Source organism: Tympanuchus pallidicinctus, unplaced genomic scaffold (assembly GCF_026119805.1).
Source record: "Tympanuchus pallidicinctus isolate F22 unplaced genomic scaffold, pur_lepc_1.0 scaffold20, whole genome shotgun sequence".
Taxonomy (NCBI): Eukaryota; Metazoa; Chordata; class Aves; order Galliformes; family Phasianidae; genus Tympanuchus; species Tympanuchus pallidicinctus.
The window spans coordinates 13,411,892-13,439,496 of NW_026294722.1; the positions used below are offsets into that span (position 1 = coordinate 13,411,892).

A 27,605-nucleotide genomic window follows, 5' to 3' on the forward strand; every position below is an offset into this window, starting at 1 on the left:
TTTTTACTACATCTTTGAGGAGTTTATGATGAGAGCACAAAGCCTTACAGAAAGTTGTTTTAGGCTGTTTGGAGCTGGGCTGCATTCCTGAGGAACACCAGGCTGTGCTCCCATTGCCCACTGTGGTGGGGGGAGAGAAAATGCAATGAAAAAATATTGCGGGGTTGGGGTAAGAATAGGGCCACTGCTCACCTGACAGCATCAAAGGTCTCTCCCATGGATGCTGCCCTTCCTGAACTGATCCCACTTGGGCTTCCCATGGGCTGCAGCTCTCCAAGCATTGCTCTGCTGTGGCTCCATACCATGGGGCCCATCCTTTAGGCACTGCTCCAGCTCCCCCAGACCCTCTGCTCCCTCCAGCTCTTCCCCACGGGCTGCAGCTCCATCCCAGGCCCTGCGGGGCTCCGTGGGCTGCACCTTCTTCAGTCCACGTCCACTGCTGCACCGCAGGTTCCCCCACGGCTGCAAGGGGAGATCTGCTCCGTGCGGTGCCGTGGGCAGCAGGGGGATGGTCTGCTCCACCGTGGGCCTCTCCTGGGCTGCAGGGAGCTGCCGCTCTGTGCCTGGGGCGCCTCCTGCCCTCACTTGGGCTGTTTCTCGCCCTCTTGTCGCTCTCCCTTAAGCCCACCTCCGCAGGGGCACGGCTCACAGCGGCCCCGCACCCTCCTCTCCTAGAACTTTCTGTGCAAGCCCAGCACGCGAGTGCGCGCATCTCGGCCGTAGGGGCGCGGGGCAGTCGCGAGCACGGCGGAGAGGCGGGCGGCGCGGCACAGCCGTTCTGTGGCCCCGGGCGCGGGGCCGAGTCGGGACGGGGCGCGCGCCGCAGGGCGCTTCCCGCGCGGGGCGGGGGGCAGAGCCACGAGCCGCGGCATCGGGGGGCCGCGCCGCGCGCTGACGTCACGGCGGCGCCAGAGCCCCGCGGCGGGGCCGGAGCGGAGCGCGCGATGGGCAGCCCGGCGGCGGGCTGGGCCGCGGCTCCCGCCAAGCGCGCGCGGCGCGAGAGCTTCGCCGAGAGCTCCGGCGGCACCGCGGCCTACGGCGACCCGCGGCTGTGGGACACGGAGCGGCTCTGCCGGCACCTCTCGCGCAGCGGCGTGGGCGAGCCCGGCCTGCTGCGCCGCTTCCGAGGTAACGGGACCGGGCGGGAGGGTGAGCGGGCGGGGAGCGTCCGGCGCCGCCGCTCACCGTGTGCTCGTCCCCGCAGAGAGCGGCGTCACCGGGGCCATGCTGCTCGACCTGCCCGCCTGCGCGCTGCGCATCACCCGCGTCTGGTGAGTGCCAGGGCGGGCGGCGGGAACGGCTTTAAACTGAAGAAGGGGAGGCTCAGGTCAGGTGTGAACGGGAGTTCTGTTCCCAGAGGCCGTGCGGCACTGCGGCCCAGAGCTGCGGGTGCCCCGTCCCTGCAGGTGCCCGAGGCCGCGGCTGGGCGCCGGGCAGCCTGAGCTGGGGAGCGGCCGGCACAGCAGGGCGGGGGCCCTTCCGTCCGAGCCGTGGATCGGTGGCTGCGCTCGCCGTGCCGCAGTGCCGGGCTGCCCCGTGCTCCGTGCTGCTCAGCCCGCTCACCGCTGCGTCCCTCCCGGCGCCGCTCCGTCCCCGCGGCCCGCGCCGAGTTTCCCCGCTCGCTTTGGTTCCGCCCTCCGGAGCTCTCCAAACGTTCGGCTCCCTTCACGTGCTTCCCCGGCGCTATTGGCGGAGTCCGGGCCGGCGAGCGGGGCGAGGAGCTGCGGCTCGGAGCGGGGCGGGCGTCGGCCGGGACGGTGCTGTTCTTGGAGGGGAGGTTTGGGCTGGAACCGCGAGGAGCGCGGCTGTGGGGCTTCTGGTGCGTGGGGTGTGTGTGTCACCGAAATAACGAGCAGAGAAGTGCGAGGGCTGCTCCGAAAGAAACGCTCCTATTTTATGGTGTTGGCACGCGGTGCCAGGGGTGGACGTCGGTGAGATGGCAGCAGAGGTTGAACCTTCCCACCGGTGCCCCGTGCCATTTTGCTGCGGGAGGGATGGCAGCAGAGGTGTCCCTTTGTGGCAGAATGGCGTTGGACATGGGAGCGCATATGGAGTGAAGAGCTGGGTTTGAATTCCTCCATGCAAAAAAAGAAAGAAAAAATGGCAGTCATTGATGCTTTTGAACTTTTACAGAGTGGATGTCAGCACAGTGAGGGCTGGGCTGTGCTTTTCAGCAGTGGTGACTGTAAGTGTGTATCACCTCCCATGGCCCAGACTTCTACAAGCTCACGTGTGGCTCTTGTTCACCTTTTCACCCCTGGTGAAAATGCCCTGCGTGAGTAGCTGAGAATTTGCTCTATCCGACAGCATTATTGCGGTCTTTGTTGTAGTTTCCATGGAAATAAATAGAAGGCATGACTTCCTGAGCAACCTATGTGATTTCTCTGTATGCTATTCCCTGAGGCCAGTCGCTTTTAGTACCTGTTTGCGCATCGAGAGCTCACACTGGGTACTCAGGCATGGGGAACTTCTGTGTGCTCCTTCCAGGCCTTTCTGGGTTGGGTGAGTCCTGTGGGTGTGCAAAGTCGCCTCTGGTTGTGGTGGGGCTCTGTGTCAGCCCAGCAGTGAGTACACACATCTAGTTCCGCATTCTTCTCAGCATTCAGGGGGCAGAGCTGGGAATCCCAGACGCTTGGGCTGTGACACAGGGTGTGGTGCACATGAAATAAATTGGTGAGCGGGGCTGTCTGCTTGATGGCTCTGGAACAGGTCAGTCTCAAAGGGCTGTGGGGGGCTGCGGGCTTCTGGTGTTCCAGCCTGTGATGGGAGGGAGGGTGTGGGGGAAAGGGAGTGCGTGGGGAAGGGGCAGCTTTCACCTTCTCTAGGACAGATACTTTGAGGACAGCTTGAGGAATGTGCCCAGGTGGCCAAGAAGGCCAGTGGCATCCTAGCTTAGGAATCCTAGCAGGAATGGCGTGGTGACTAGAGAAGTAATCCTGCCCTGTACTCAGCATTGGTGAGGCCTCACCTTGAGAACTGTGTCCAGTTTTGGACACCTCCATACAGAAAAGACATGGAGGTGCTGGAACAGGTCCAAAGAAGGGCAACAAGGCCGGTGAAGGGCTACAAGGAGAGACTGAAGAAACTGGGGCTGTTCAGTCTGGGGAAAAAGAGGCTGAGGGGAGACCTTATTGCTCTCTTCCAGTACCTGAAAGGTGATTGCAGCAGAGCGGGGCTGGTCTCTTCTCATGGTGACAGGTGACAGGACGAGGGGAAATGGCCTCAAGTTGTGCCGGGGGAGGTTTAGGTTGCATATCAGGAAAAGGAAGGGTTGTTAAGCACTGGAACAGGCTGCCCAGGGAGGTGGTTGAGTCACCATTCCTGGATGTGTTTAAAAACCGTTTGGATGTGGTGCTCAGGGACATGATTTGGGGGAGAGTTGTTAGAGTTAGGGTAGTATTGTTGGGTTATGGTTGGACTTGATGATCTTTAAGGTCTTTTCCAACGTGAGCAATGCTGTGATTCCATGTGTGTAATCTGGTGAGGCAGCCTCATCCTGAGGACACAAGGTAGGTAAGTGTCTGGTGGTCTTTCTCTGAAGAGCACCAAAGAGCTCTTTGTGATTTAGTGCTTGAGTGCTCAGTTGTACCAGGACCGTAATGTGGTGGAGACCAAGCCCAAAGCTGTTGGTGTTCCCAGAAGTGGGGCAAAGCCTCATGTGTGTCCCATCAGACAGGGACTGCCGCCCTCAGAGCAGCCGCCTGCAGCACCACGCTGCCTGGGATCGCCTCCTGTCCGTTCAGCTCTGCTTGAGGGGCCTTTCTGGAGCATAAAAGCACACTGAGCCATGTTCTTGTGGACGCATTTGTGTGGGTGCAGTGTAAGCAGAACAGATAGGTTTTTTCTCTGCTCTTTCCATAGCTGCAGCCATTGGTAGTTTGTCAGGGTGCTCTCATGCCGTCCTCTGTGCACATCTGATTGTTTTCCAGTTAGCTTGCTCCTTGCTCCCAAGTTTCTGTGGCATTTAGAAGTGTAAGCGGGTGCTTGCAGCCAACTGCTCTGCACTGGGAGGTGCTGGCTGTGCTCAGTGCTGTGTGCTTTGCATTGCCTTGCCTTCCCCTGAGCACCGGGAGCCTCGTGGACTTTGTGTGGCCCTGATGTCCTTTAGAGTGACTGTTATCTGATGTCACGGCTGCTGCTGGTGCAATTGTGCTTTCCACAGCGTTGCAGCTCTTTCAAAAACGTGCTTGTGAGGTTTGATCTCTGTTATTAGCGAGCTTTTAGGTCATATCCACCAAGACCTGTGCTGGAATTGGTAACTTGGGTGCCATCTCTTTACCTATGTAAAGAGTTGTAACGTTGGGGGGGTTTAAAGTCTGCTGGAATCTTACTCGGCTTTGCTCTGGAAGTGATTCAGTGTCTTCGAAGAGTCTGGAGAAAAATCATCTCTGCAGAAGTGAAGTGAATGTAGGTAGCTGGAAGCAAATAGCTTCTCACATGGCTCTGCCTGAATGCTCTTAGGAAAGCTTGTCACCTTATCGCAGCACAGAAGGACAGGCAGATATAATGGACCTCATGTTTTCGCTTTAGCTGCTTTCTGTTGCCCTGTAAGTAGTGGGCTCGTTCAGGAACTCCCTTGTAAGCACCTGCGAATTTCTGACTGCCCTGATGCAGAACAAAGTGATGCAGCAGGCTGAGCAGCACTGCCACACTTCTCATTGCGTTTGCAGGCAGAGGCAGCAGAGGACTTGCAGTGACAGAGCAGAGACGGCAGCTTGAGGCCCCTCCTGCTGGGGGAAGGTGAAGTGGATAAGATAGAAAAGCCCACCAGCAGCTCAGGCATCACATACATTTACTATTTCTGTGGACTGTGAATTATTGCATGATTTGGCCGAAAATATGTAGTGCACTGAGTAGTGTTTGTCTCTGCTAATAGCTGACATTTTATAGTACTAATTTCTGTCAAATTCAAAGACTGGTGTAAAGCTGGACTCGCAGCGGTTAATTGCTGAGAAGTGTAAAAGGTACCAAATGCTGTTCTCATGGTGTTTGCTGTTGTACTGAGGCTGAAACTAGTTTGCTCAAGGACAAAGTTTGCAGACAGTTAATAAAAGTGGGCGTAAGGAAGTGTGCTATCTCTCCCTCCAGAGTTGTTTTAAGGCCATGTGGCTGCAGCACAGTAGCTCTACTGGGAGCTTAGTGCACTTGTGCAGGTATTTGGGATTTTCCTCTTCTGTTTGAGTGTAGAGGACCAAATGCTTTCAGTATTTCTCTGAAAAAGCCATGGAAATATTTCTATAAAAGAATCAGTGAACATCAGAGTAATGGAAACTTGCACAAGTAATTTTCTAGGTATGCAGATTGTGAGGGAGTGAACTTTGCTTTCAAGTAATTTGTTGTTGCTGTCTTATTCCTAGCCTCCCAGATGAGAGACTGAAAGTGCTCGCCTGCCTGAACCAGCTGAGGCAGACAGTGGACATCATGAAGGTAACAGCAGTGCTGTGTGGGCTCTGCTCACAGCACCCTGCTGGCACCTGCAGCCCTGTCTCTCTCCTCCTCTCCTTCCTTTCCTTCCTTTCCTTCCTGCTCAGTCCCAGCAGCTGGTGCTGCCACTGTGCTTTTCCCTTGCAGAGCTTCAAGCTCCAAGCCCTTCTTCTCAATAGCTGGTGGTCTGAAAACCACGTTAACCAGAACAGTTGTTAAGATCAGCAGTTCAGAGCTTGATGTGGGCACCTGGCGGCTGTGGGAGACTGGATAAGAAATGAGCTGCTTTTTGAAATGTGAGAAGCTCCCTTTTCACATCTTCTGTCCTGTAGAGCCTCCTCTTTTTGTGCTTTGCTACTTCACCCTCTGGTCTCAGCTGACAGCTGGCCTTTCCCTTCCGCTGTTTGTGATGTCCAGCAGCTTCTCACAGCGGTGTCTGTTGATTTAACCCGATCCCGGGCTGCCTGTCAGCACACGTGGCTCCACTGCCTGCATGTCTGCTGCAGCCCTGCCAGTGTGGTGGCAGGGAGGAGAGAGAAGACAAAAAGGCCTAATTTGCCTCAGCATTTTACTGAGATACTAAATTGTGAAATGGCTTCATCTTCTGTTTTGATGCAAGGATTAAATGTGTGTGCTTCTCGTCCATAGTAAGTGCCTGTGGTTACGTGGGTGCCTTCTGAACTGCGTACCCAGAGCTGATCAGGAAGTACTTCACATTTCAGTTGTCTTGGTTTTGGGTTTTGTTCTGTGAAAAAGGTTAGAACTGTCATTTCCGCTCCTTGATCTTTCACTTTGGATTTAAAAAAGCTGTGCCATGTCATACCAAGCACTTATTGAGCACAAAGATTGTTCCTGTAAGGGGGGCTTGACGTTGCTGTGCATGAGATGCTCAGTAAGGCCAGCGGTGTGCCTTTGCAGTCCAGAAAGCCAGCTGCATCTGGGCTGCATCAAAAGAAGCATGGCCAGCAGGGCAAGGAAGGGGATTGTCCCTCTCTGCTCCACTTTTGTGAGGCCACACCTGCAGCTCTGCATCCAGCCCTGGGTCCCCAGCACAGGATATGGACCTTTTGGAGAGAGCACAGAGGGGAGATACAGAGATGCTCAGAGGGCTAAAGGACTTCTGCTGTAGAGACGGGTTGAGGGAGCTGGGGGTGATCCGCTCGGAGAAGAGAGGGCTCTGGGGAGACATTACAGTAGCCTTCCAGTATTTAAAGGGAGCTACTGGAGAGATGGGAAGGGACCCTTTGTGAGAGAGAGTAGTGACAGGATGAGGAGTAACATCTTTGAACTAACATAGGGGAGATCTACGTTAAATATTCAGAAGAAATTTTCACTCAGGGTAGGGAGGAGCTGGAAGAAGTTACCCAGAGAAGCTGTGGAGGTGTTCATGGGCAGGTTGGATCCCCAGGCAGCCTGATCTAGTGGAAAGTCTCCCTGCCAATGGTATGGGTTGGAAATAGATGGGCTTTAAGATCCCTTCCAACCCAGTCCATTCTGATTCTGTGATCCCCGACATGCATTGCAGTATCCTTTAAGTGGAGTAGCAGATGTCACTGATAAAGACAGTGGTTCTCAAGTGTTAAGAATTGAATTGAACAGGTAGAGCTTCTAGAGCTGTCTGGAATTGCCTTGCCCTCTGAAGTGCACAACTCTGTCTTCTCTGCTGCCATGCCTAAGCAACTCTCCAGGACAAATCTTGATTAAGATAGACAGAATATGCCAATTTTAAAGCTGAAACCAAGTAATCATTTATACAGCCTCTCCCACCAAATCCCTGACCCTTCTCGATGTCCTTTACCTTAGCCCTGTTAACTTTCAAAGTCAAATAGACACTGATTGCATTATTGTTTGGCTTTTGTAGGTTTTTAATGATCCAGTCCATGGGCACATCGAGATACACCCTCTTCTTGTTCGCATCATTGACACGCCTCAGTTTCAGCGCCTGCGATACATTAAGCAGCTGGGTGGCACTTACTTTGTTTTTCCTGGAGCCTCCCACAACCGCTTTGAACACTCATTAGGGTAAGGTGGTGTAGCCTTGTACGCATGTCTCTTTTGCATTTGAATGTCTGAGGTTGGTTCCACAGATGTGCAGTGCCAGCGTTTTGGTGGCAGCTGCTGTCCTGGCATTTTCTGTCACCTGAATCTTCCTGTGTGCGATTGTGGACTTTGTTTACAGAAAAAGAAACCTGCAAGATGGATCAGTACTTTCCCCTCTTCTTTTCCTTCTGGTGAGAGTAATGCCAGTTGGAGACAGTGAGTGATGTTCTCCCTGGTCAAAATTTGAGTTTAAAAGCATAAAGCGAAGGACGCTGAGTCTGTTACCAATATGTCAGGCAGCTGTAATCCCCTTGGATTGCCCAGCATGGATGATTTTACTTGTAATATTTGCATTTGAAGTTATGCAATCAGGGTCAAGTTGTCAGGCTGTTAGCAGTACTATAAGTTAAAGAAACAGATTGTGGACATAAGGATTTCCAGGGTGTTGCCAAATCATTCACGCTCCACAGAGAAGCTGATAACTTCAAGCTTGTTCTGAAGGTATATCTTGAGGTGCAGAGAAGTTAAACTGGTCAATGTTTTCATTCAGGTGATCTGGCCAGCCTTGTGTTGCTTTTGTAGTGCTCAAATAGAGCACAGCTGGCCACTGTCCACTGTGAAACTAACAGAAAGCAAAAGACCGTTGCAAAAGATCCACATTAGTGAAGTGAGCTTGAATTGACTGCATCTGATGAGCCTGGAAAAAAAACAAAAACACAAGGAATATAAACAAAATGTTCCAAACAGGAGTTTGAAAACTCCAGTGGCAGCAGCAAATTTTTCTTCCAAGCAGTCTTGTTAATCCATACAGCTAGACTTAGGACAGTTATTCTCAACTCATTTTGAAGATTTTTGCAGGGTTAAAATAGAGGAGGTGAACTTCGTGTATACTGGTAGAGTAGGAAAAAAATAAAAGCAGACAGTAAAGTTGTGTCCGGTAAAAGATAGAATAGCATAACTGAGTTGGAAGTCCTTCAAAGGCCAGTTGGTCCAATGCCTGACCACCTCAGGGCTAACCAAAATTTAAAGCAGGTAACAAGATTGTCCAAACTCCCCTTGAGCACGGCCAGGCACAGGCCATCCACCACCTCACTAGGAGCCTGCTGACTGTCCTCGCGGTAAGGGAATGTTTCCTAGCACCTGCTCTGACCTTGGCACAGCTCTGTGTTGTTCCTGTCCCTGGGTACAGTGCTAGTGACCGCAGGCAGGTGCAGCCCCATTGCCAACAGCCCTCAAAGCTCTGCCACAGAGCCAGTTCATCACGCAGTGCAGCTTGGAGCCATTTGTCACACAGCTGGACAATCTGTCAAAGGATGCCGTGAGGGACAGCAACAAAGGCCTCACTGAAATCCAGAGAAACTGCCTCCACTGCCTCCCCTTCATCCACCAAGCAGGTGACCTTCTCATAGGAGACCTAGGAGAATAGGAGAAACATAGGAGACATAGGAGAAATACGAGGCAGGACTTCCCCTTTATGAGCACCTGCAGACTGTGCCTGATACCAGCTTTGTTCTTTAAGTGCCTTCAGTATCCCCCAGGACAGTCTTCTCCATCACTTCTCCCTGGACTGACAGATCTGGAGGGCCCTGGCTCTTTCCTCATGTCCCTCTGGTGGGTGGGTGTGATGCTGGCTGTCTTTGGCCACAGTCCCCACATTCCCAGTACCTTTGGTAAATTGCTGGGAGGAGTCCCACAGTAACACCCCTCAGCTCCCTCGGTGCTCTGGGCTCACTCCTGGCAGGCCCTGCAAACTTGTACCTCTACTAAAACCTGCTCTTGCTTTAAGATATTCAGCGTCCCTGAAGTTAAATGAGTAAAGGGAGTGAAATAATCATGATAAGCTGTCGTTAAAATAGGAATTTGAAAGAACAAAGTGCTTTTGTGGCTGCTGTGGAGCTCTGACTAGAAGTAGGAGGGTGGTCTATAAGCTGTGATGCTTCAGGATGCACACTGTCAATAATACAGTGGGCTTGCTTACACAGTGATGTTATTTTGTGTCTGTCCATTATGAAATACTGGAGCTGCTGATGCATCTCAGCCTCCTGTTGAGTAATGGGGCAGGGCTCTGTGAATCTGCTAGGGTGTTTGTTTTCCTGCAGGCTTGTGAGCAATATTAGCTACGTGAAAAGAGAAGTCTGTGAGAATTTCAAAATCAGAAGCTCTGCTTTAATTGAGAAAGACTGATGGTAACTCATTGATTTACGGGAAGGAGGAGAATGTAAGATCTGCTTAGTTAGCCGAATGCCATATTAGGGTGCTGTTCTTTCCAAATTTGGGCACAAGTGTCTCATGCTTTCTCCTTTCAAATGTATTACTGTTGACTAGAGCTCTATGACAGGAAATAATTTGCCTGTGATTATCTTTCAGGTTAGGGCTTGAGTATCTGTTGTGTGCTGTCTTTTAGATGAAGGCTGTGACCTAAAGCAGCAAAACAGAATAGGTGAACTGCTCTTTTCCTGTTCAAAGTAAAATACTGTTGTATTCACTTCTGGTGCCTGTGGGTTTTTCTCTGCAACAGGGTGGGCTACCTTGCAGGATGTCTGGTTCGTGAACTGAAGGAGCGGCAGCCGGAGCTGGGTATAACCCAGCGAGACATCCTCTGCGTGGAAATCGCTGGGCTTTGCCATGATTTGGGTGAGCAAGAATTGAAATGGCTTGTTGCTCTTTGAAAGCTGACCTGCTGGAAGAGATTGCTGTGAGATCAGAATGAGAGCTCTCTCAGATGCTCAGTGCGTGGCCATGTTGTGGGGTGGGAGCTGTCTGGTTGGAGACCTCTGTGGAGGCAAGTCCATTTGATGAGTACAGAGCCACTTTTCACAGGCTTTTTTGTGTTGTTTTCTTACGGTGTTTTAGAGTTCTGTAGCTGCATTTTCCTCATGGGTGATGTTAAGATCAAGTCAAATAGAAGAGAATCCAGATCTTTAGCTTGGTCCAGGTATTTCTGCTGACAGCTGTGTCTGAAATTAAACCTGTGTAATCTTTATTTTTAAGGTCATGGGCCATTTTCACACATGTTTGATGGAAGATTTATTCCACTTGCTCGTCAAGGTTTGAACTGGAAGGTAGGCATTTCAGTACTAAAGTACAATGAAAAAAATCACATTTTTATAGGGAAAATAATTTATCAGCGAGATTGCCAGCACTTGTGAGCACGTGGTCATCATTTAGCCTTACTGAATCATTTTGATGGCATAATTGAAGTCGTATCAGTACCTTATAATGATTTTTCTTGTTCTCTTTAAATGTCTGGAGAATATCTCTACCCCCTTAGTGTTGCTGTGAGCAGACACAGCCTCACCAGTGAAATGGAGAGAGGTGTGAGAAGAAGTGGGGGCAGCAGATACTTGTCACCTGTGTTCCCCTGGGGTCAGTACTGCATCCAGTCTTGTTGAACATCTTCATCAGTGACCTGTATGAAGACATAAAGTCCACCCTCAGCAAGTCTGCTGGGGATACGGAGCTGGGAGGAGTGCCTGGTGCACCAGAAGGCCGTGCTGGGCAGCGAGAGCTGGGCAGCGAGAGCTGGGCAGACTGAGTTGGGCAGGGAGGAACCTGCTGAGGTTCTGCAAGGGCAGGTGTAGGATCCTGCACTGGGAGAGGAATCACCACGTGTACCAGTGCAGGTTGGGGCTGAGCAGCTGGAGAGCAGCTCTGCAGAGAAGGCCCGGGTGTGGATAACAGAGCCAGCAATGGGCCGTGGTGGCCAAGAAGGCCAGCAGTACATTACAAAGAGCCTGGCCAGAAGGGGGGGGAGGTGGTCCTCCCTCTGTGCTCTACCCTGGGGAGGCCACATCTGGAGCACTGTGCCCAGTTCTGGGCTCCCCAGTTCAAAAATAACAGGGATCTCCCAGTGGAGGACCAGAAAAATGATGGAGGGCCTGGAGCATCTCCTGTGTGAGGGAAGGCTGGGAGCCCGGGGGCTGTTCAGCCCGGGGAAGAGAAGGTTGAGGGGGGATCTGATCAATGGTTATAAATCTGTAAAGAGTGGGAGGCAATTGGATGAGGCCAGACTCTTTTCAGTGGCCTGTAGTGATAGGACAAGGACTAATGGCCAAAAACTGGAGCATAGGAAGTTTCACACAAATATGTGGAAGAACTTTGCTACAGAGCCCTGGCACAGGCTGTGCAGAGAGTGCTGGAGGCTCCTGTGGAGACATCCAAACCCACCTGGACACTTTCTTTTGCAACCTGCTCCAGGGAACCTACTTTAGGGGTTGGGATTGAGGAGGAGGAGCTCCAGAGGTGCCTTCCAACCCCTACAATTCTGAGATCTCCCCAGAAATTGAAAGTGCTCTTGAGCTTCTATGTAATATTTTGAGATACTTGTGTATGCGTGTCCTCTTGCAGATCTCATTGCATGACACTGGAAAATTAAATATCTGGGTATTGTCTGTACCCATGGTCAGGTTCTGAACTCACTACAGCTGTACCCATCATTTTAAGAGTGTTTCTTGATGCTGCTCACAGAGTGGTTTCCTGTTTGTGTAGATATAAATGATGAGAAAATGAGCCAGGTGCTGCACTTGCACATTGCTGGCAGCACACCAGGCAGTGCTGCTGTGTTAGGAGAGAGCTGTGGCACTTCAGGAAGGGCGCTTGGACACGGTAATGTAATGTTTAGGTATCTTTTTCTAAATTTTTCACAGCATGAAACTGCTTCTGTTGAAATGTTTGAGCACCTGGTCACATCCAACAAACTGGAGGAAGTCATGGAATCGTATGGTCTCATCCTGGAGGAAGACATGGCCTTCATCAAGGAGCAGATAGGAGGGCCTATAGATGAGTCAACTTGTGAGGCATCGGTGAGTTGCTGGACTGCGACCGTGGTTGTTTGAACAAACATCTTAAATTTTTCTGAGAGTCAATTTTACTAAGAGAGTAGATAATTTTCCCTCTCTTCTGTTTTATACTGGTTTTGGAGATTGTGTTTTTAATTGGCCAGGTGAAGAAAATGCGGAGATGGTTTATGTTAATAAGCCAGTACCAGAGCTGCCAGATGGCAGAGGTGAGGCAGTGAGTCACCACAAAGCGTGGCCCAAATACGAGGAGTGCCAGAGCCTCAACAGCTTTGATGGCTGTAGAAAACGTTTGGATGTATCCCAGTGACACAAACAGAGATGAAGGGATAAGAAATGTGTTGTTTCAGGAGGCAAGGAAGAAGACATCATAATTATTAATGTTTGCAACTCTATGAAAGAATCAAGTCCTCCCTCTTTTTCTTGCTCATGTCTTCTCATCAAAGATACCTGTCCACTTATTACTCCATCTGTAGGAGATCTGTCATGACAGTCTGGTCCTAATCAAACTTTGCATGTTGTCCCAAACAAGTCACCCATAAATGTTAGCACTGATCCATTATTTTCTGTTCTGTTAGCATGTAGTGCTACCACATATACTGTAGCCCTCTGATGACAGAACGTAGAGAACTCAGCATAGCAGCTCAGTACGAGATCTTTGGGAAGGCAGGAGGGAAATTTTACCCATTTGCAGTTACTTGAACAAAATCTTGCTGCCTGCTGCTTCTGATGATCTTAGGCCAAGTTGGTGCCTGTTTTCCAGCAGGATACCAGGAAAAGCAGCATTGTATGTGATAGCTGCCAACGTTCTTGACATCTGCCCCATCTTCTGCCTGCAGTCATCCGTGTTGTGCTGGTTTTAGCAGAGCAGGGACTCTTCTGCTGATGAGCACCTGTGCTGTGATGCTGTCACCTCGCAGTCCTCCTGGTCCCGGCACAAACAGCACCTTCCATCTTACTGCTGTCACCTGCGCTCCTGATTGTTGTCCTTGTAACAGCTCTTTGTTGTCAAATGGGATGGTTTTGTCCTGATGTGCTCTCCTCCCACTGTTCATGCACATTTCCCTTCTCCTTTGTATCCATGTTAATACTTCTGTAGTGCTAATGTCAACATTTGAACCATACATCTTAAGTTGTTTTCCCCCCAGAATTTCGAGGCAATGTTTATTTAACTGAAGAATCGTTAAATGTTTAAGAGAAGTTCAGGTGCAATTTGTAGTTTAAGTTCTGGCCTTGATTTGCTGTTTGCCTTGTGACTGAGTCACTCCTCAGTTGTGGGTTAAGAGTTCAAGTCAGCTCTTTGAGCAGTCATTGTTTAACATACCTAAACAGTTGGTTTACAAGTACACTGTAATGCTGTAGAGCTGATGGCAGAAGACTGCAAGGGAGTGGCGTGTGGGTTTAATTCCTTCCCCTCGGGGTTAAATAATGGCAGTGTCTTCCTCTGCTCGTTTCTTCAGGTTGTTTGCACTTCAAAGCTGTGTGCATTACTTTGATAGAATGGGGAATTAAATGCTCCTAGTGTGTGTGGATTTTGTTCTTTCTGGTGTTCTGGGAAGTCACCTGCTGAAGTCCTACAAGCTCTGGGCTTGTAATGCACAGTGCAGCTTTTGAATCTCTTTGGTTGTCTCTGTGTTCTTTGTCACCACGGTGTGAGATTTTTATCATAGGCAAAGTCAAAGTGCCTCAAAAATTATTCTGCATGGGGTGCTCCAAAAGTAGTGCCTCCAATTTCTGTGAAAACCACAACGGATACAGAGAGCACAATAATACCGTTTGACAGAGCAGATTTTCAGCTACAAAGCAATGTTTCTCTACACACTCAGCACCACGAGCTGTGTATTTCCAGCAGCGATGAATAAGAGCTGCATTCCTCACTTGTACAGGTTTGCAGCAGCAGAGGTGACCCGCTGTCGTCGTTGCCTGTGCTGAACTGCACTGCCCACCCCTCACTGTGCCGTCTGTCTCTGATGCTGTGGGCCAGCACAGCAGAATAGGAGGCATTAGTTTCAGAGCAACCCTCTTACCATTGCTTGCATCGTTACATTTCTCAATGATCCTGATTTTCCTTCTTGGCTCCTCTGTCATTAGTGGCCCTACCGAGGACGACCAAAGGAGAAGAGTTTCCTATATGAGATAGTAGCAAACAAGAAAAACGGCATTGATGTGGACAAATGGGATTATTTTGCAAGGTACGGATCCTACAGCTTCTGCTTTTGTTCAGTCCCTACTGAAACAGCACTGCTTTACTCGCATCTCTGACCTCACTGTTAAGCACTCGCTGTGGAATATTTTCAGGGATTGCCACCACCTAGGGATCCAGAATAATTTTGATTATAGGCGCTTAATTAAATTCACTCGAGTTTGCGAAGCGGGAAACCAGAAGCATATCTGTGCCCGTGATAAGGTAAGCGGTGTGCGTGAGCTGGGAGCGTCGGCAGCAGCGTCTGAGGTGTGTGAGCAGCGAGGAAGCAGATGATTGTTTTGTTTGGTTGTTTTTGGTTCAGGAAGTTGGGAATTTGTACGATATGTTCCACACCCGGAATTGCCTGCACCGGCGAGCGTACCAGCATAAGATTGGCAACATCATTGAAATAATGCAAGTATTACAGTTCCTTTGTCTCGCACATCATTTATTTTATTTTATTTTTTACTTTGGAATTCTAAGTCCATTTGGAATCTTCACCAAATCAGTGAGCTTTGACATGCAGTGAGAGCCGCTTGGCTGTGTAACCAAATGCTGCATGTTTTAGAGGTTTGAAATATGGGCCTGTTGGAGTGAGTGTGGCGGAGGGCCATGAGTATGCTCAGACTGTGCAGCACCTCTGTGGGACCTGGGCTGGTGCTTTCAAGAAAGAGAAAGCTCTGAGACCTCACTGTGGCCTTCCAGAAGCTAGATGGGCCCCCAGGGAGGCTGGAGAGGGAACTCTTCATCAGGGAGTGTTGTGATGGGACAGGGGGTAACAGCTTTAAGCTGAGAGAGGCAGATTTAGATGCTTGGAAGAAATTCTTTATGCAGAGGCAGTGCAGCCCCAGCACTGCTGCCCAGAGCTGTGGGTGCCCCATCCCTTCAGGTGCCCAAGGCTGTGGCTGGGCACTGGGCAGCCTTGCTGGGGAGCAGCCAGCCTGGAGCTGGAGGGGCTATGAAAAACAAAAAAACAAAAAAAAAATGTGGAGGGGACAGACAGCTGCATCTTTCCATGTTAAATCCAATTAGAAGCAGATTACAAAAGCCCTGAAGGAGCTCTGGACTGGGACATTGTTATGCTGTTGTAACTGCTGACAACAGGAGCTGAATCTTTATCTGCAAGTTAGAGACAGCTTGGCTCAAACTGAGCGCTTAGTGGAGCAAGGTAACTCATATGTGGAAGCAGTGAGCAGACATGGCATGGCTGAGGCTCTGTGAAGCTGCAGCAGGAATAGTTCAGGACCAGCTTGGTTGCCTCCCGATGTTTATAGTTCTCCTCTTGATACCTGCAGGAGTTTCCTGGTAACACCATTCTGTTTACTTTTCCTCAGAAGTATCCCCAAATGTTTTTTAGTACAGATCTTGGCTGCCCATTAACTGCTGTGTTTTGAAAGAGCAACACAGAGGATGGCGTGGTACAAGAAGTACTGGGGGCTTTGGAAGAACTCGTCCTTAGAAAATCTTTTTTCCACTAGAAAAAGATTTCGCACATATCTGATGCTTTAACTTGACAAAGTTTGGTGTTCATTCAGTTATCTGAGTCTGTAAGAGGATGTGGTCTTCTGAGGGTGTCATTGCACTGTGACAGTGTCTGGCGGCGTCCTGCAGCCATCTGAGCACTGTAGTCCAAAGCAGAACAAAGCAGACTTCCACCTTTCTTGAAGTAGAGTTAAGGTCTGATCTGAACCTAAATGGAAAAGGCTCTGTTCAAATGTGAAATGACAGCACTGAGATGGGATGTACTGCAGTGCAGCTGTGCTGCATGTTTAGGACACAATTTAATTTGTCTTTATAATGTAACTAAAGTGTTTATTTTTTTACTCTTTTAATTCTCTCTTTTGCTTGCATCTAGGATTACGGAAGCCTTTCAGAAAGCAGACAGTTTTTTTCAAATAGAAGGCTCTAAAGGAAAATTGTACCAGATCTCTACAGCAATGGAGGACATGGAAGCCTACACGAAGCTAACTGGTATGAGCTCTCAGAATTCCTTTTAAAGTGCAACAGCATGAGTGCCTCTTAGAAAGGACTCCTTTTTTTCTTGTTTGTACAGCTGTTGGCACAGCAGATGCTTGCCCACGACTGGGACTCTTCAAGTACTGCTTTTGTGCACTGGTGGTGGTTTAGACCTGGAGCATCTTTGTGCTTTCACGTCTTACTGGGAGAGGAAAACATTCTAGTTTAAATTAATTTTATGGAGAGGGAGGAACTGGTTTTCTGCTTGCATTCAAAGCCAAGTTACTGTGTGGCCAAGCAGTCGTACCTGTGCCCTGGTTTTGTTGTATTTGTCAGAGATGGAGTGTGAGTCAGCTCAGAGCAATGCTCCACCTAACTCCATCAGGTAGAGGAGCACTGCATGTGTGTTGTGTGAAACTAACGCTGGGACAGATTTTGAAGGACTCTGATAAGATCTAATTTAATTTGCTTGAGGCACTGCAATCCTTCTTGCAAATGCAACAGAAGAAAACAGTACATAAATGATTTTATTCCTGGAAGTTTCTAGTTTCTTAGACAAGATCTTGTAAATATAGTTCTTGTAGGGTAAATACAAGAGCAGCAGTCCACTTAAAGACCTGTGGGAGAATTCCAGTATGATTACATAGTGAAACAAATGAGAAGTGCCTTGTGATTGTTTCCTACACAAATAGTCTGACTGCTGGCAGCCACTTCTCCAAGGTCTGGGTCAGCGCTGTGAGGAGGAAGAGCTTGGAGAAATTACTGAATTCCCCCAAACTGACTTGAGTTGTGTTTTCTGTCACGTAGTTCAATCTTTCCATTGCTTCTTGTCTTGGTTTTGCCTGTCCCTCCTGGCCTTCTCTGCAAGGCACAGCAGCACTCCTGTGTTCAGTGCTGGCTTTGAGTGGCAGCAATGGGAGCAGAGGCCAGGGTGAGCATGTCAAACCCTGCTGCACTGAGGGCTTGTGGCTGGAGTGGCTGCAGGGCAGAGGATGCTTCAATCCTTGCAGAACTGCTGCTCTATGTATTTAGCCAATAAGCTAATTTCTTCATGTATTCTGTTTTCTTCTGTTGTGTTTACAAGCTGCAGTGTTCCCAAAGGCTGGCAGCTCTTGCTGTTCCTGGGAGCTGCTGCTCACAAGAGTTTCCAAAACATTCCTGAGTGGGACAGCAACTTTCCTGAGCCCACCATCAAGCCTTGGCTGGCCACCAGAGGGATTCAGCAATTCTTTCTTTGAATTCTTTCTATGAGCGAGGTGCTGCAGGCATTGATGCAGGTCTGCTTGCTGTAATCTGTTAAGCTGAGGATCTTCTGTTGGCAACCCTTCATCTGCTGTAGTCACGTTCAGCCGCATTAAGACTAAGACTAAATTTTGCATGGGTTGGAGCCTATCCCAGGGACTGTGTGGTCTGTAGGAGCAGCCGTGCAGGAGCTGAGCGCCAGGATCCTGTTGTTGCTGAGCTGTGACATCTGGTGAGCTCACAGCAAGGAGGGCGGTCTGTCCCCTGCATCTTACAGTCAGCAGCAGTGAGGAGCTGAGTTCCTGATCCAGAGGGAGAATTGGTCAGAAAGGAGAAGGATGAGGGGAGTGTGTCAATATCAGATGTAATGGTGGAAGGACCTGTGTTCTCATCCTAAACCAAGACACTTCCTTTCCTGCGTCCAGTGGTGTCAGCCCGTGAGGACAGTAGGCTTGTTTTCAGTAGTCCGTGGTGAGTGATGCCTTTGTGGAACTGTGCAGCTGCCTTTGGGATCTTTGCTGATGCTCGACCTCTTGTGGGATTCTGCAGCAGCAGGTTCTCCAGCTTCTCTCCGTGATGGGTGAAGAGAAACATTTTTTGGTTTTGAATTTGTAGCCTTCTGATTTTGACAGCGAATCCTAATTTTTGTAGTGGTGACACAGCAAGCAGTTCCTTGCTAATACTTCACACAACACGTGTTCATGGCTTTCCTGTTTTCCCTGGGTTATCTCTCAAGCTGCAGACAGTCTGCTGTTCCTTGGAGGGAGTTTCACGCTCCTATTAACATTGGTAAAGGTGTTCTGGTCATCGTGGTTCATAGCTTACCTAGGCATTGTGGGGGGCTTCTTGCTGTGGTAGGGGGTGTTGCAGAGCTGTGCCTAACACACAACAAAGCTGTGGCTGCTTCTGGCTGGGGAATGTTGATAGAAGCACAGAGTGCAGCTGTGTTGGCTGTGTGACAGGTGAGCAGCATCCGTTTGGTTTGGGGACAGCCAGAAGTAACCCTTCTGCTCTGAAGCCATAGCAAAAGAAACCTGGGGATATCTGAGACCATAATGCAACTTCTCAGTTGTCTGACCTACGGTGTTCAGCCACTCCCTCAAAGTGTGCATTTTCCCCAAACCTTTATTTTTTCTTGTTAGTTGAGCCTCTGTCCCTTTATGTGCGTGTTGCTGTCGCGATGGGTTCTGACACAGTTAACTGAAATCACTACAACTTTTCAGATAACATCTACCTGGAAATTCTGCACTCAAGTCGTCCAGAACTGAGTGAGGCACGAGAAATCCTGCGTAAGATAGAACGGCGTGAGCTGTACAAGTTTTTAGGAGAGACTCAACCCGAGAAAGTGAACGAAATTCCAAAGGTAATATCCGTCACCGAGAGATTCTGAATTCTGTCCTTCTAACCATGTTCTCTAAGTCGCTGACTACCTTTTTTCCTCTTCCTGTTTTCTTTTTGTTATTGATAGTGATTGGGTTTTTTGGGGTTTAACCAATACTCCAAAAATCATAGAATCACAGAATGTCTGAGGTTGGAGGGCACCACTCGTAATTTGTCTCCACTTGGATATCGAGCCATTGAACCCTTTGTCTGTGACCATCCAACCAAATCTTTGTCACCAAATAGTCCAGCCTTCAAGTCCATTTCTGTCCCATTTAGAGATAAGGCCGTGCTGCAGGACCGTGTCAAAGATCTTGTGGAAGTCCAGGTGGATGACATCAGCTGCCCAATGGGCTCAGAAGTTCTCTCCCACCCATCCTTGTCTTTGTGTTGTTATGGAGTATTTTACAGAAAACTGGGAAGAGTTTTATGTACAGACATGCCCTCACTGTACCCAGCTGGGTACCCCGCTGGTCTGCACCACGTGGGGGTCACTCAGGAGGTTGGTGAGGAGGACTTGCTCTCAATCTAAACCTAAACTTTCCCTTGGCTCCTGGAGTCACTGCAGACTGCACAAACAGCTCGTGGAGATCCCTCTCAGCAGTCCCTCTGTCTTGCAATGGACAAATCTGCTGCTTGCTGAATTCCTTTCCCTCTGGACCTTTGTGCTCTGTGCTCAAAGCTTTTCTCTCTGGAGTCTTAGGTGCTCCCAGGAAGTCATCCTTCATCAAATCTTGCATCTTGCACTGGCCATCCCTAAGCAGGCAATGTTCTCTCTCCTGCCCAGCCCCAACCCTTTAAAGACAGCACACACCTTTCCATAAATAAGAGTTCTCCACCACACCGTGTGTGCTCAGCATTAGCCCAGCCTTTGGCAGAGAATGCTCTCACCAGACGAGGCCCTTTGTGGATTTCTGCTTTGGAGGTGGGAGCAATCCCCTCTGAAGCTCCTTGAGGAGCTTGTTTTGTCTGCTTCTCCGTAGTGGTCAGTGATGTTACTGATCCTGTCTGTCTGTTTTAGTGTTGTTTTTCTAGTACAAAAACTACTAGAGGGTGACATCCTGCAGCTGTCAATTAAAAAAAAAAAAAAGTTGAGTAAAGATATTTAGTATTTAGCTTTGGGGAACTTAACTGCATAATGCAGTTGTGCCAGCAAACAACTTGCTTGGAAGTTTGTTCTTTGCTCGTTAAAATTTCTGTGCTCATGAAATAACCTGGAAGGGCTTTCCTTGCTTCCTGCAGCCAAGTTCTTTGGATCTTTGTGGTTTGTTAAGGTTGTTCTTGTTTTCTTTCTGAAATCTAACAGCAGGACTCTGGCTGTTTAAGGTGTACGAGGGTTCTCACAGCCAGATTGCTGTAGGAAGTCTGTAGGGCTTGACCTGATGATTGAAAAATGCAGTCAGAGCTGTTTTCTTTTTCAGGATGAATATGATGACCTGGCAGGTGACATTGCTAACTCCAAGCCAGAAAAGGATCCTCCAAACGTGGAGCTGACAGCTGGAGACTTCATAGTTGATGTAACTATCCTTCCAGACAAGCAGCTCTTATCCTGCTCAGCTGCACGCAGACGTTGCTCTGCGTTGTCCCAAGGCTGAAGGTGGGGGGAGGTGGGCGCTGCTCTCTGGCCACACAAACCAAATGATGGTTTACCAAACAGATGCTGACACTGTTATTTAAACTTCATTAAGTGTGTTAAGTAATCAGTTGTTAATTACTCTTTTATTTGACTACTCTCATTTACAGAAGTATTGTGCATGTCTGCTTGTATTTATTGTCAGAAGATGAATGGCTAACATTAACAAATGTCCTTTTTATTTGTTCTGCACGCAAGGTTGTTAATATGGATTATGGAATGAAAGATCAGAACCCCATTGATAATGTCCTCTTCTACTGCAAGGCTGATCCTTCCAAGGCCATCAAGATCAGTAAAGAACAGGTAGTCCTTTATCCTCCTCAGCTTCACGGCTGGCAGTGGGAGCCATCGCAGGGCTTCCTGGTGCTTCGTTTGTGCATGAGGGTGGTGGAATCGGTGTCCTTCTGCATGGATGCTCTCAGAGGTCTTTTCCAACCTTGGTGATCCTGTGGTTGGTTCTGTGTGAAGTCCTGATGGCCTTTACGTATGAACGGCCTTTAACTTGTTCTGAAGAAAATATAGTTTTTGGGTAAAACTCAAGGATTATAGGGAGATGGTTCTTGTTGCTTTCTTTGTTTTGAGAATGAGTTCCAAGGACTCTAAATTAAAAGAAAGACTAAAGCTTGTTTGTTTGTTTGTTTTATTCCAAAGGTTTCAAGGCTTTTACCAGGGACCTTTTCAGAGCAGGTTATCCGGGTTTACTGCAAGCATCAGGATCCAGTTATTGTTTCAGCTGCAAAGCACTATTTTGTTCAGTGGTGTATAAAGAGGGATTTCACCAAACCACAGGTAACTAATTTAGGTATTAGTTTCTAGAAATTTTTGCATTAAAAATATTGGGACTCAGGCCTTGTCTGTGGGGCAGAGCTGCTTCCAGTATCCCAGTTTCTGTTCTCCTCGTAGTCCACATCTGGTCATACTCTGGTTTCACTTAAGTGCTGACAGATTTTCACTGATTTAACTCAAGTGCTTGGAAAAGTCACGTTTAGTTAAAAATAGCTGGTGGCAGACACTCGCTGATGCAGGTTTCCTCATACAAAGGCTTACAGTGCCACAGGGATTGAAAGATCCTGAGAAGTGATCAGGTTGGTTCTGCCTATTGCTTTGCCTCTTTTTCTGCCCTGCTCACCAGCTGTTCCAGCACTGCTCCCACTGGATATCCACGTTGAGCCTGTTGAGCCTGGGAGGGCAAAATCCCCAGGGCAACAGGACTGCAAGCCTCCACTCTTAAGGCGACCAATGTGCAGGCTGAGTGCTTGGAAGGCCTCACCTGTGCTGTGCCCCTTTCCTGCCACTCAGACGTACAAGTTTGCAGCTGTGAGGCAGGAGGGGAGGCACCTCACCTAAGGTTACAGCTCACCTAAGTTTTGTTCTGCTCTGGGGACGGTGTCAGAGCTGCCATGGCAATGAAAAGGGAAAACCTAAAGCAGAACCTGGGTCCATATGCCTTGCTTGTGTTCCTCCTGCCAAAAGTGATGGAGAAGCCTGTAACAACTCTGACTGTAAACTGGTGATTCATGATGTTGCTTCCCCATGGTGTCTCCTTTGCAGAAAGGTGGATGTCTTTTTCACTAATAAAGTGATTGTGTTGATGCTTCCAGCATTATCCTTCGTTGTAAGGAAGCAGTTATGACATTTTGAAGCGTGTTTTTTTCACTGGAATATGTAATGGAGCCATTGCACTGTGTGTGTGGGGTCAGGCTGGAAGCCTGAACAGGATTAGTAGATGAGCTGGCAAATCCATTGCTGAATTTCTCTCCCAATTATTCACGTTGGCTTTTGTCTAATTGTCACACCGTGGGAAGGAACAGCCTTTCTTTCTTTCCATGTTTGTTTGGTTTTCTTTTTTTCAGGTATTTTCCTTTGTCTGGGATCAAATCTCAAAGTAAAATCTGCAAGTTGCTTCAAAAGTGCAGCATAAACACTTTGTTCTGTGAACCTCGCGTTTCTCCTTTTCATTGCATATGCTAACAGCCCTGAGCCTGCATCTTCTTTCCTAGACACACCTGCAAATGCCATTCAAGGAAAGAGCTCTGTTCTCTAAAATGGAAGATCAGGCTGTAGATCGGTGTTCTCCTGTGCTGGAGCAGCAACTAGAGGCATGAGCAGTTTTGTTTCAGGGTTCGTTCGTGCATGATACAGCCTGCATCCATCTTGTGAGAGCAGTTACTTTCTGGAGGGCATTTTGCAAAGGGGTCACATAGCAGGCTGCCTTCACAGCCTGCAGAGCACAGCAGTTCAGGGGTGTCTGACTGCACCATGGCAGTCCCAGCTTATTTCTGCTTGCCCTGCCCTGCCCTTGCAGTGTTTGATCATGAGATTAACATACGTGTGTGACAAGTGTGAGCACAGAGCCCAGGCCACAGCAGTTACTGTATGGGATGCACCCTAAGGTGGCGAGGTGCAACTGCGCTTGGTGGGTGCTGAGCAAAGCTTTGTTAAGCTTTTTTTTTTCCTAAGCTTTTAATGTGAGGCTGGGGAATTCAGAGCAAAGACTCAGAGTAATGTTATAGAAACTTAGAGTAATGTTATAGAAACTTACAGTAATATTATAGAAACACAGTAATGTTATAGAAACTCAGAGTAATGTTATAGAAACTTACAGTAATGTTTCCAAGCTGTGTACCAGTGCCCATAATAGAAGCCTCTTGAGCTTCCTGCGTTTGCTGCTGTCAGTTTAGGAAGAGGTTAAATACGAGCAGTGAAGGTTTCTCCCATAAGTGGGGAATTGCTTCTCCCCACCCGTTTCTACCACTTCCTGGCAGCAGTTTCCATCTCTGCAGTGCAGTTTTCCACGCTCGCTGCTGTGCAGCGCTGTGTTTATCGGTGCTCAGTCTGGCAGCCAGCTGCTTTTCCCTGCTTTGCACAGCGAGTGAAAATGGACGCGTTGTCATGAATGCTCTCTGACTTTCAATGACAGGATGGTGATGTGGTTGCCCCTCATCTAACTCCACTGAAACAAAGCTGGAATAACAGAAGCAGGGATGAATACATGACAGCTTCAGAGCCCAGCTGCAAGCAGAAGCTTTCTTTCAATAAGTAAGGTGTCTCCTTTTGCACTGTTCAACCACCTCCTTCAGAAGACGGGCAGCTCTGAGCAGCAGCTCTTTTAAAATGCAATCCAATGAACTGTAAAAAAAAAAAAAAAAAATAGAGGAATGCAGCAGTGCATTTTACAATACCGTGTGCTTTTATGTGTGCACTTAAACTAAGTGCTTATTTGGATTGAACTGCTACAAAGCTAACAGAGAACCTGTTACAGCAAAGCGAGCTCAGTTCTCATGTATTTTTGAATATATTGGTGCTATTGTAGCAAGAGGAACTTCATTTAAGAAAACCATTCATCATAATGGCCAGAAGTACGGTGGGTTTGATGCTGCTTGTCCTGATCCCTTCTGAAGGCAATTGCAGCATTGCTGGAGCTGGTGGAAAAACTTCCTTCTCCTTTAATCTTTGTTATTCCACCACCTCTTGTTTTCTGTAACGATCTTTTTATTGAAGATGACAGTTCTGGTGTTCAGAAAGCTGGTGGGATGCAGGCCTCTTGCTATGAAAGTGACCACACAACTTGTATTGAAGTAGCACTGCCCTGCAGTGGCACACAGCGTTTTACTGTTTTTATAGCATATTTTTGATACATTGAATGTAACTTTTTTTTTTAACTGCTACACTGAACTGCAGAACTCCTCAACAGCTCCGTGCTTGGGGTGCCTGCAGGAAAGCAGAGCTCCGTGCTGGCTCTCAGTGTAGTGGTGGCCCAGCAGTGGCTCTGCTTCTCCTTGCTCCCAGCACAGGCTGTTTCTGCATTTCTCTGCACTGGGTGGTCAGGTTCTTCAGGAACCCTTCCATGATTGCATCCCGTCCCTGTTTTCCTGGCCTGATGGTTGCTGTTCTGGTGTATTTTTTATCACCCTTACAGACAATAAGGGTTCTTACACTCTCCCCTATGGGCAGTACTAGTGTGAGTGTTCCTAGGTGTCCGTCCCATCAAAAAGCAAACGAGGAAGACTTCTTCCCTGTTATACTCAGGTCTGAGGTGTTCTCTTTGAAGGCTGCTTTCTTTAAATGAAGTTAATTAATAAAAACCCATCTTCAAAACTACTAAGTAAAGCGTTCTCACCCTCAAAACTGCGAAGTAAAGTGTTCTTTAATGCTCAGAAACTGGAAAAGAGCTTTGGATTTCTGTGTCTGAAGAGAGAATATAGAAGCTCAGCATTCAGTCTTGACAGCCAAGCTTTTGAAGCTAACTCAAGAGGTTGCTGTGTGAGAAGATGGTGTCACTCTTCTCCCGTCTGGTTGCTTCCTTGGGCTGGAGGCTGATGGCTGTGACGTGAGAAGAGGTATTGGCCTGCTTTGCAGATGTGGTCTGAAGCAGCCAGTTGTTGTTCTGCGCTCAGCTGCTTGTGAGCCTGTGTTTAATGGCGATGCAGCACCGCCTCTGCTGTTCCTGTTCATAGCATTTCACAGCTGCAGTGTTCCAGGTTACTGCTGGAAGGTGGGGGGACCTTTGTAGAAGCTTTTGGAGTACTTGTTCTATGGTTCAAGGAATAATGTTACAGAGTGAAGGCATTTATCCCTGTTATCTAAGTGAAATCAAGTACTGTTCCAGAATAATGTAATTCTATCACTGTTCCTTGGGTTTGTTTTGATGCTGTTATAAAAGGTGCACTTTATATTTGGGAAAAGCTTTCTGCTCAAAACTAAGCAAAAACTTTGTACTTAGAACTTAACATCTGGTAGAGTTGGGACTCTTTTCTTTTTCTCAGACATAATCTGAGCCTTTCTGTGCTGAAAAATAAATTAATAAACAACGATTTTAATATTCTTGCAGTGAATTGCAGTGTGTGAACTTTGTTAAAAACAGCAGTCTCACTGTGCAGGGCTAAGCAGTCCAATGAACTTCTGAAGGTGCCTAGGAATGATCTGGGGGAGTTAGGAGGATTAAAGTCCTTTTGAATTTGGTCGTTGTGTGCAGGTGGGGCTGATGGGTGGAACTCCGTGCTGCTGGGTTCCAGAACTCAGACCTCTCCTTCCCCTTCCCCCTTCAAGCAGGGCAGTGTGGGGCTGCTGGGGATGCATCGTGTGCTCAGAGCAGAGGCTGCTGCTGCAGGGCATTGCAAAGCAGGGCTGCAGAAGGCAGGTGGGCAGCCCAGGGAGAGCGCAGAGCTGGTGGAGCAATGCCCAGCCCTGAGGGGAGAGGTGTGAAGTGTGACCCTGGTGCAGGTATTAGGCAAACCAACTGGTGGCTGGACCCGGTGGTGCTCACTGATGCAGATGAGCTCGTTAAAGAAGTTCAGATTAGAGTTGTTCTGGGCTCATGAGCTTCATGTTCATGAAGCAGCTTCATCTGCAGATCATACGAAGCTGAGATGCCTATGGCCCCTTTGTTCCCCTGCTGATCTGCTTGAAGCTGGAACAATCACAGCCATCCTGTGGTTCATGCTAGGAGTCAGCGGTAGGTCCAGGCCTGTATCGCTGCCTCGCTAATGATCTGCGAGATGGAGCTGAGCCCTCAGCAAGTGCTGAGGATCCCAAAGCAGCTGGTGCAGCTGAAGGCCATGCAGCCATCCAGAGGGACCTGGGCAGGCTGGGGAAGTGGATGTTGGGCAGCTCATGGATTTTAACAAGGGGAAGTGCACAGTCCTGCCTCCAGATAAGAACAGCAGGAGGTACCAGGGCATGCAGGGAGCACCCATCTGGAAAGCCACTGCAGAAAAGGCCCTGGTGAGGCCAGTGTCCAGGTGTGGGCTCTTCAGTAATACAGAATTGGACTCAGGAAAGAGCCGCCAAGCTGCTGGGGAGGGTGGGAGCATCTTTCCATGAGGAGAGGGGGATCAGGCCTAGCCAGCATGGGTTCATGAAGGGCAGGTCCTGTTTGACCAACCTGATCTCCTTCTATGATCTAGTGACCCATCTGGTGGATGAGGGAAAGGCTGTTGATGTGGTCTACCTAGACTTCAGCAAAGCCTTTGACACTGTCTCCCACAGCATTCTCCTGCAGAAGCTGGCAGCCAGAGGCTTGGATGGATACACTCTTGGCTGGGTAAGGAGCTGGTTGGAGGGCCGGGCACAGAGAGTGGTGGTAAATGGAGTCAAATCCAGCTGGCGACCGGTTGTGAGTGGTGTTCCCCAGGGGTCGGTGCTGGGGCCTGTCCTCTTCAATATCTTTATTGATGACCTCGATGAGGGCATCGAGTGCACCCTCAGTAAATTCGCAGATGACACCAAATTGGCTGGAAGTGTGGATCTGCCTGGGGGTAGCGAGGCCCTACAGAGGGATCTGGACAGGCTGGAGAGTTGGGCTGAAGCCAATAGGATGAGTTTCAACAAGGCCAAATGCCGGGTCCTGCACTTCGGCCACAACAACCCCAGGCGACGCTACAGGCTTGGGGCGGTGTGGCTGGAGGACTGCGTAGAGGAAATGGACCTGGGGGTATTGATTGATACTCGGCTGAACATGAGCCGACAGTGTGCCCAGGTGGCCAAGAAGGCCAATGGCATCCTGGCTTGCATCAGAAACAGTGTTGCAAGCAGGAGCAGAGAGGTGATTGTTCCCCTGTATTCAGCACTGGTGAGGCCGCACCTCGAGTACTGTGTCCAGTTTTGGGCCCCTCACTGCAAGAAAGATATTGAGGCCCTGGAACGTGTTCAAAGGAGGGCGACAAAGCTGGTGAGGGGTCTGGAACACAGGCCATATGAGGAGAGGCTGAAGGAGCTGGGAATGTTCAGCCTGGAGAAGAGGAGGCTCAGGGGAGACCTCATTGCTCTCTATAACTTCCTGAAGGGAGGCTGTAGTGAGCTGGGGGTCGGCCTCTTCTCTCGTGTCATTAGTGATAGGACCAGGGGGAATGGCTTCAAGCTACGGCAGGGGAGATTCAGGCTGGACATGAGGAAGTATTACTTTTCGGAAAGGGTGGTCAGGCACTGGAACGGACTGCCCAGGGAGGTG

General features: G+C 48.9%; 1 protein-coding gene across 3 annotated transcripts; it reads left to right on the forward strand.

Moving 5' to 3' along the window:
- The first annotated feature begins 921 nt into the window (after positions 1-921).
- On the forward strand, positions 922-25,486 carry SAMHD1 (SAM and HD domain containing deoxynucleoside triphosphate triphosphohydrolase 1). Of its 3 annotated transcripts, none has more exons than XM_052683527.1 (16): positions 922-1,128; positions 1,205-1,271; positions 5,358-5,427; positions 7,286-7,446; positions 9,983-10,098; positions 10,456-10,526; positions 12,111-12,266; positions 14,352-14,452; positions 14,559-14,667; positions 14,768-14,859; positions 16,301-16,416; positions 18,867-19,006; positions 20,445-20,540; positions 20,855-20,959; positions 21,308-21,445; positions 23,577-25,486. In XM_052683527.1, the coding sequence occupies exons 1-16, from the start codon at positions 945-947 to the stop codon at positions 23,697-23,699; spliced, it is 1,845 nt and encodes a 614-aa protein (XP_052539487.1). In that variant the 5' UTR covers positions 922-944; the 3' UTR covers positions 23,700-25,486. The 3 variants fall into 3 exon arrangements, with proteins under 3 accessions (XP_052539487.1, XP_052539488.1, XP_052539489.1); XM_052683528.1 differs by lacking the exon at positions 23,577-25,486 and adding an exon at positions 22,510-23,570; XM_052683529.1 differs by lacking the exons at positions 922-1,128; positions 1,205-1,271 and adding an exon at positions 3,630-5,153.
- Positions 25,487-27,605: the final 2,119 nt, after the last annotated feature.

Coding starts and splice junctions, on each gene's coding strand:
- SAMHD1 (XM_052683527.1), top strand. CDS start 945: ATGGGCAGCCCGGCGGCGGGCTGGGCCGCGGCTCCCGCCAAGCGCGCG. Junction 14,668..14,767: donor ATATCTGTGCCCGTGATAAG/GTAAGCGGTGTG, acceptor TTTTTGGTTCAG/GAAGTTGGGAATTTGTACGA. Junction 19,007..20,444: donor AAGTGAACGAAATTCCAAAG/GTAATATCCGTC, acceptor TTTCTTTTTCAG/GATGAATATGATGACCTGGC.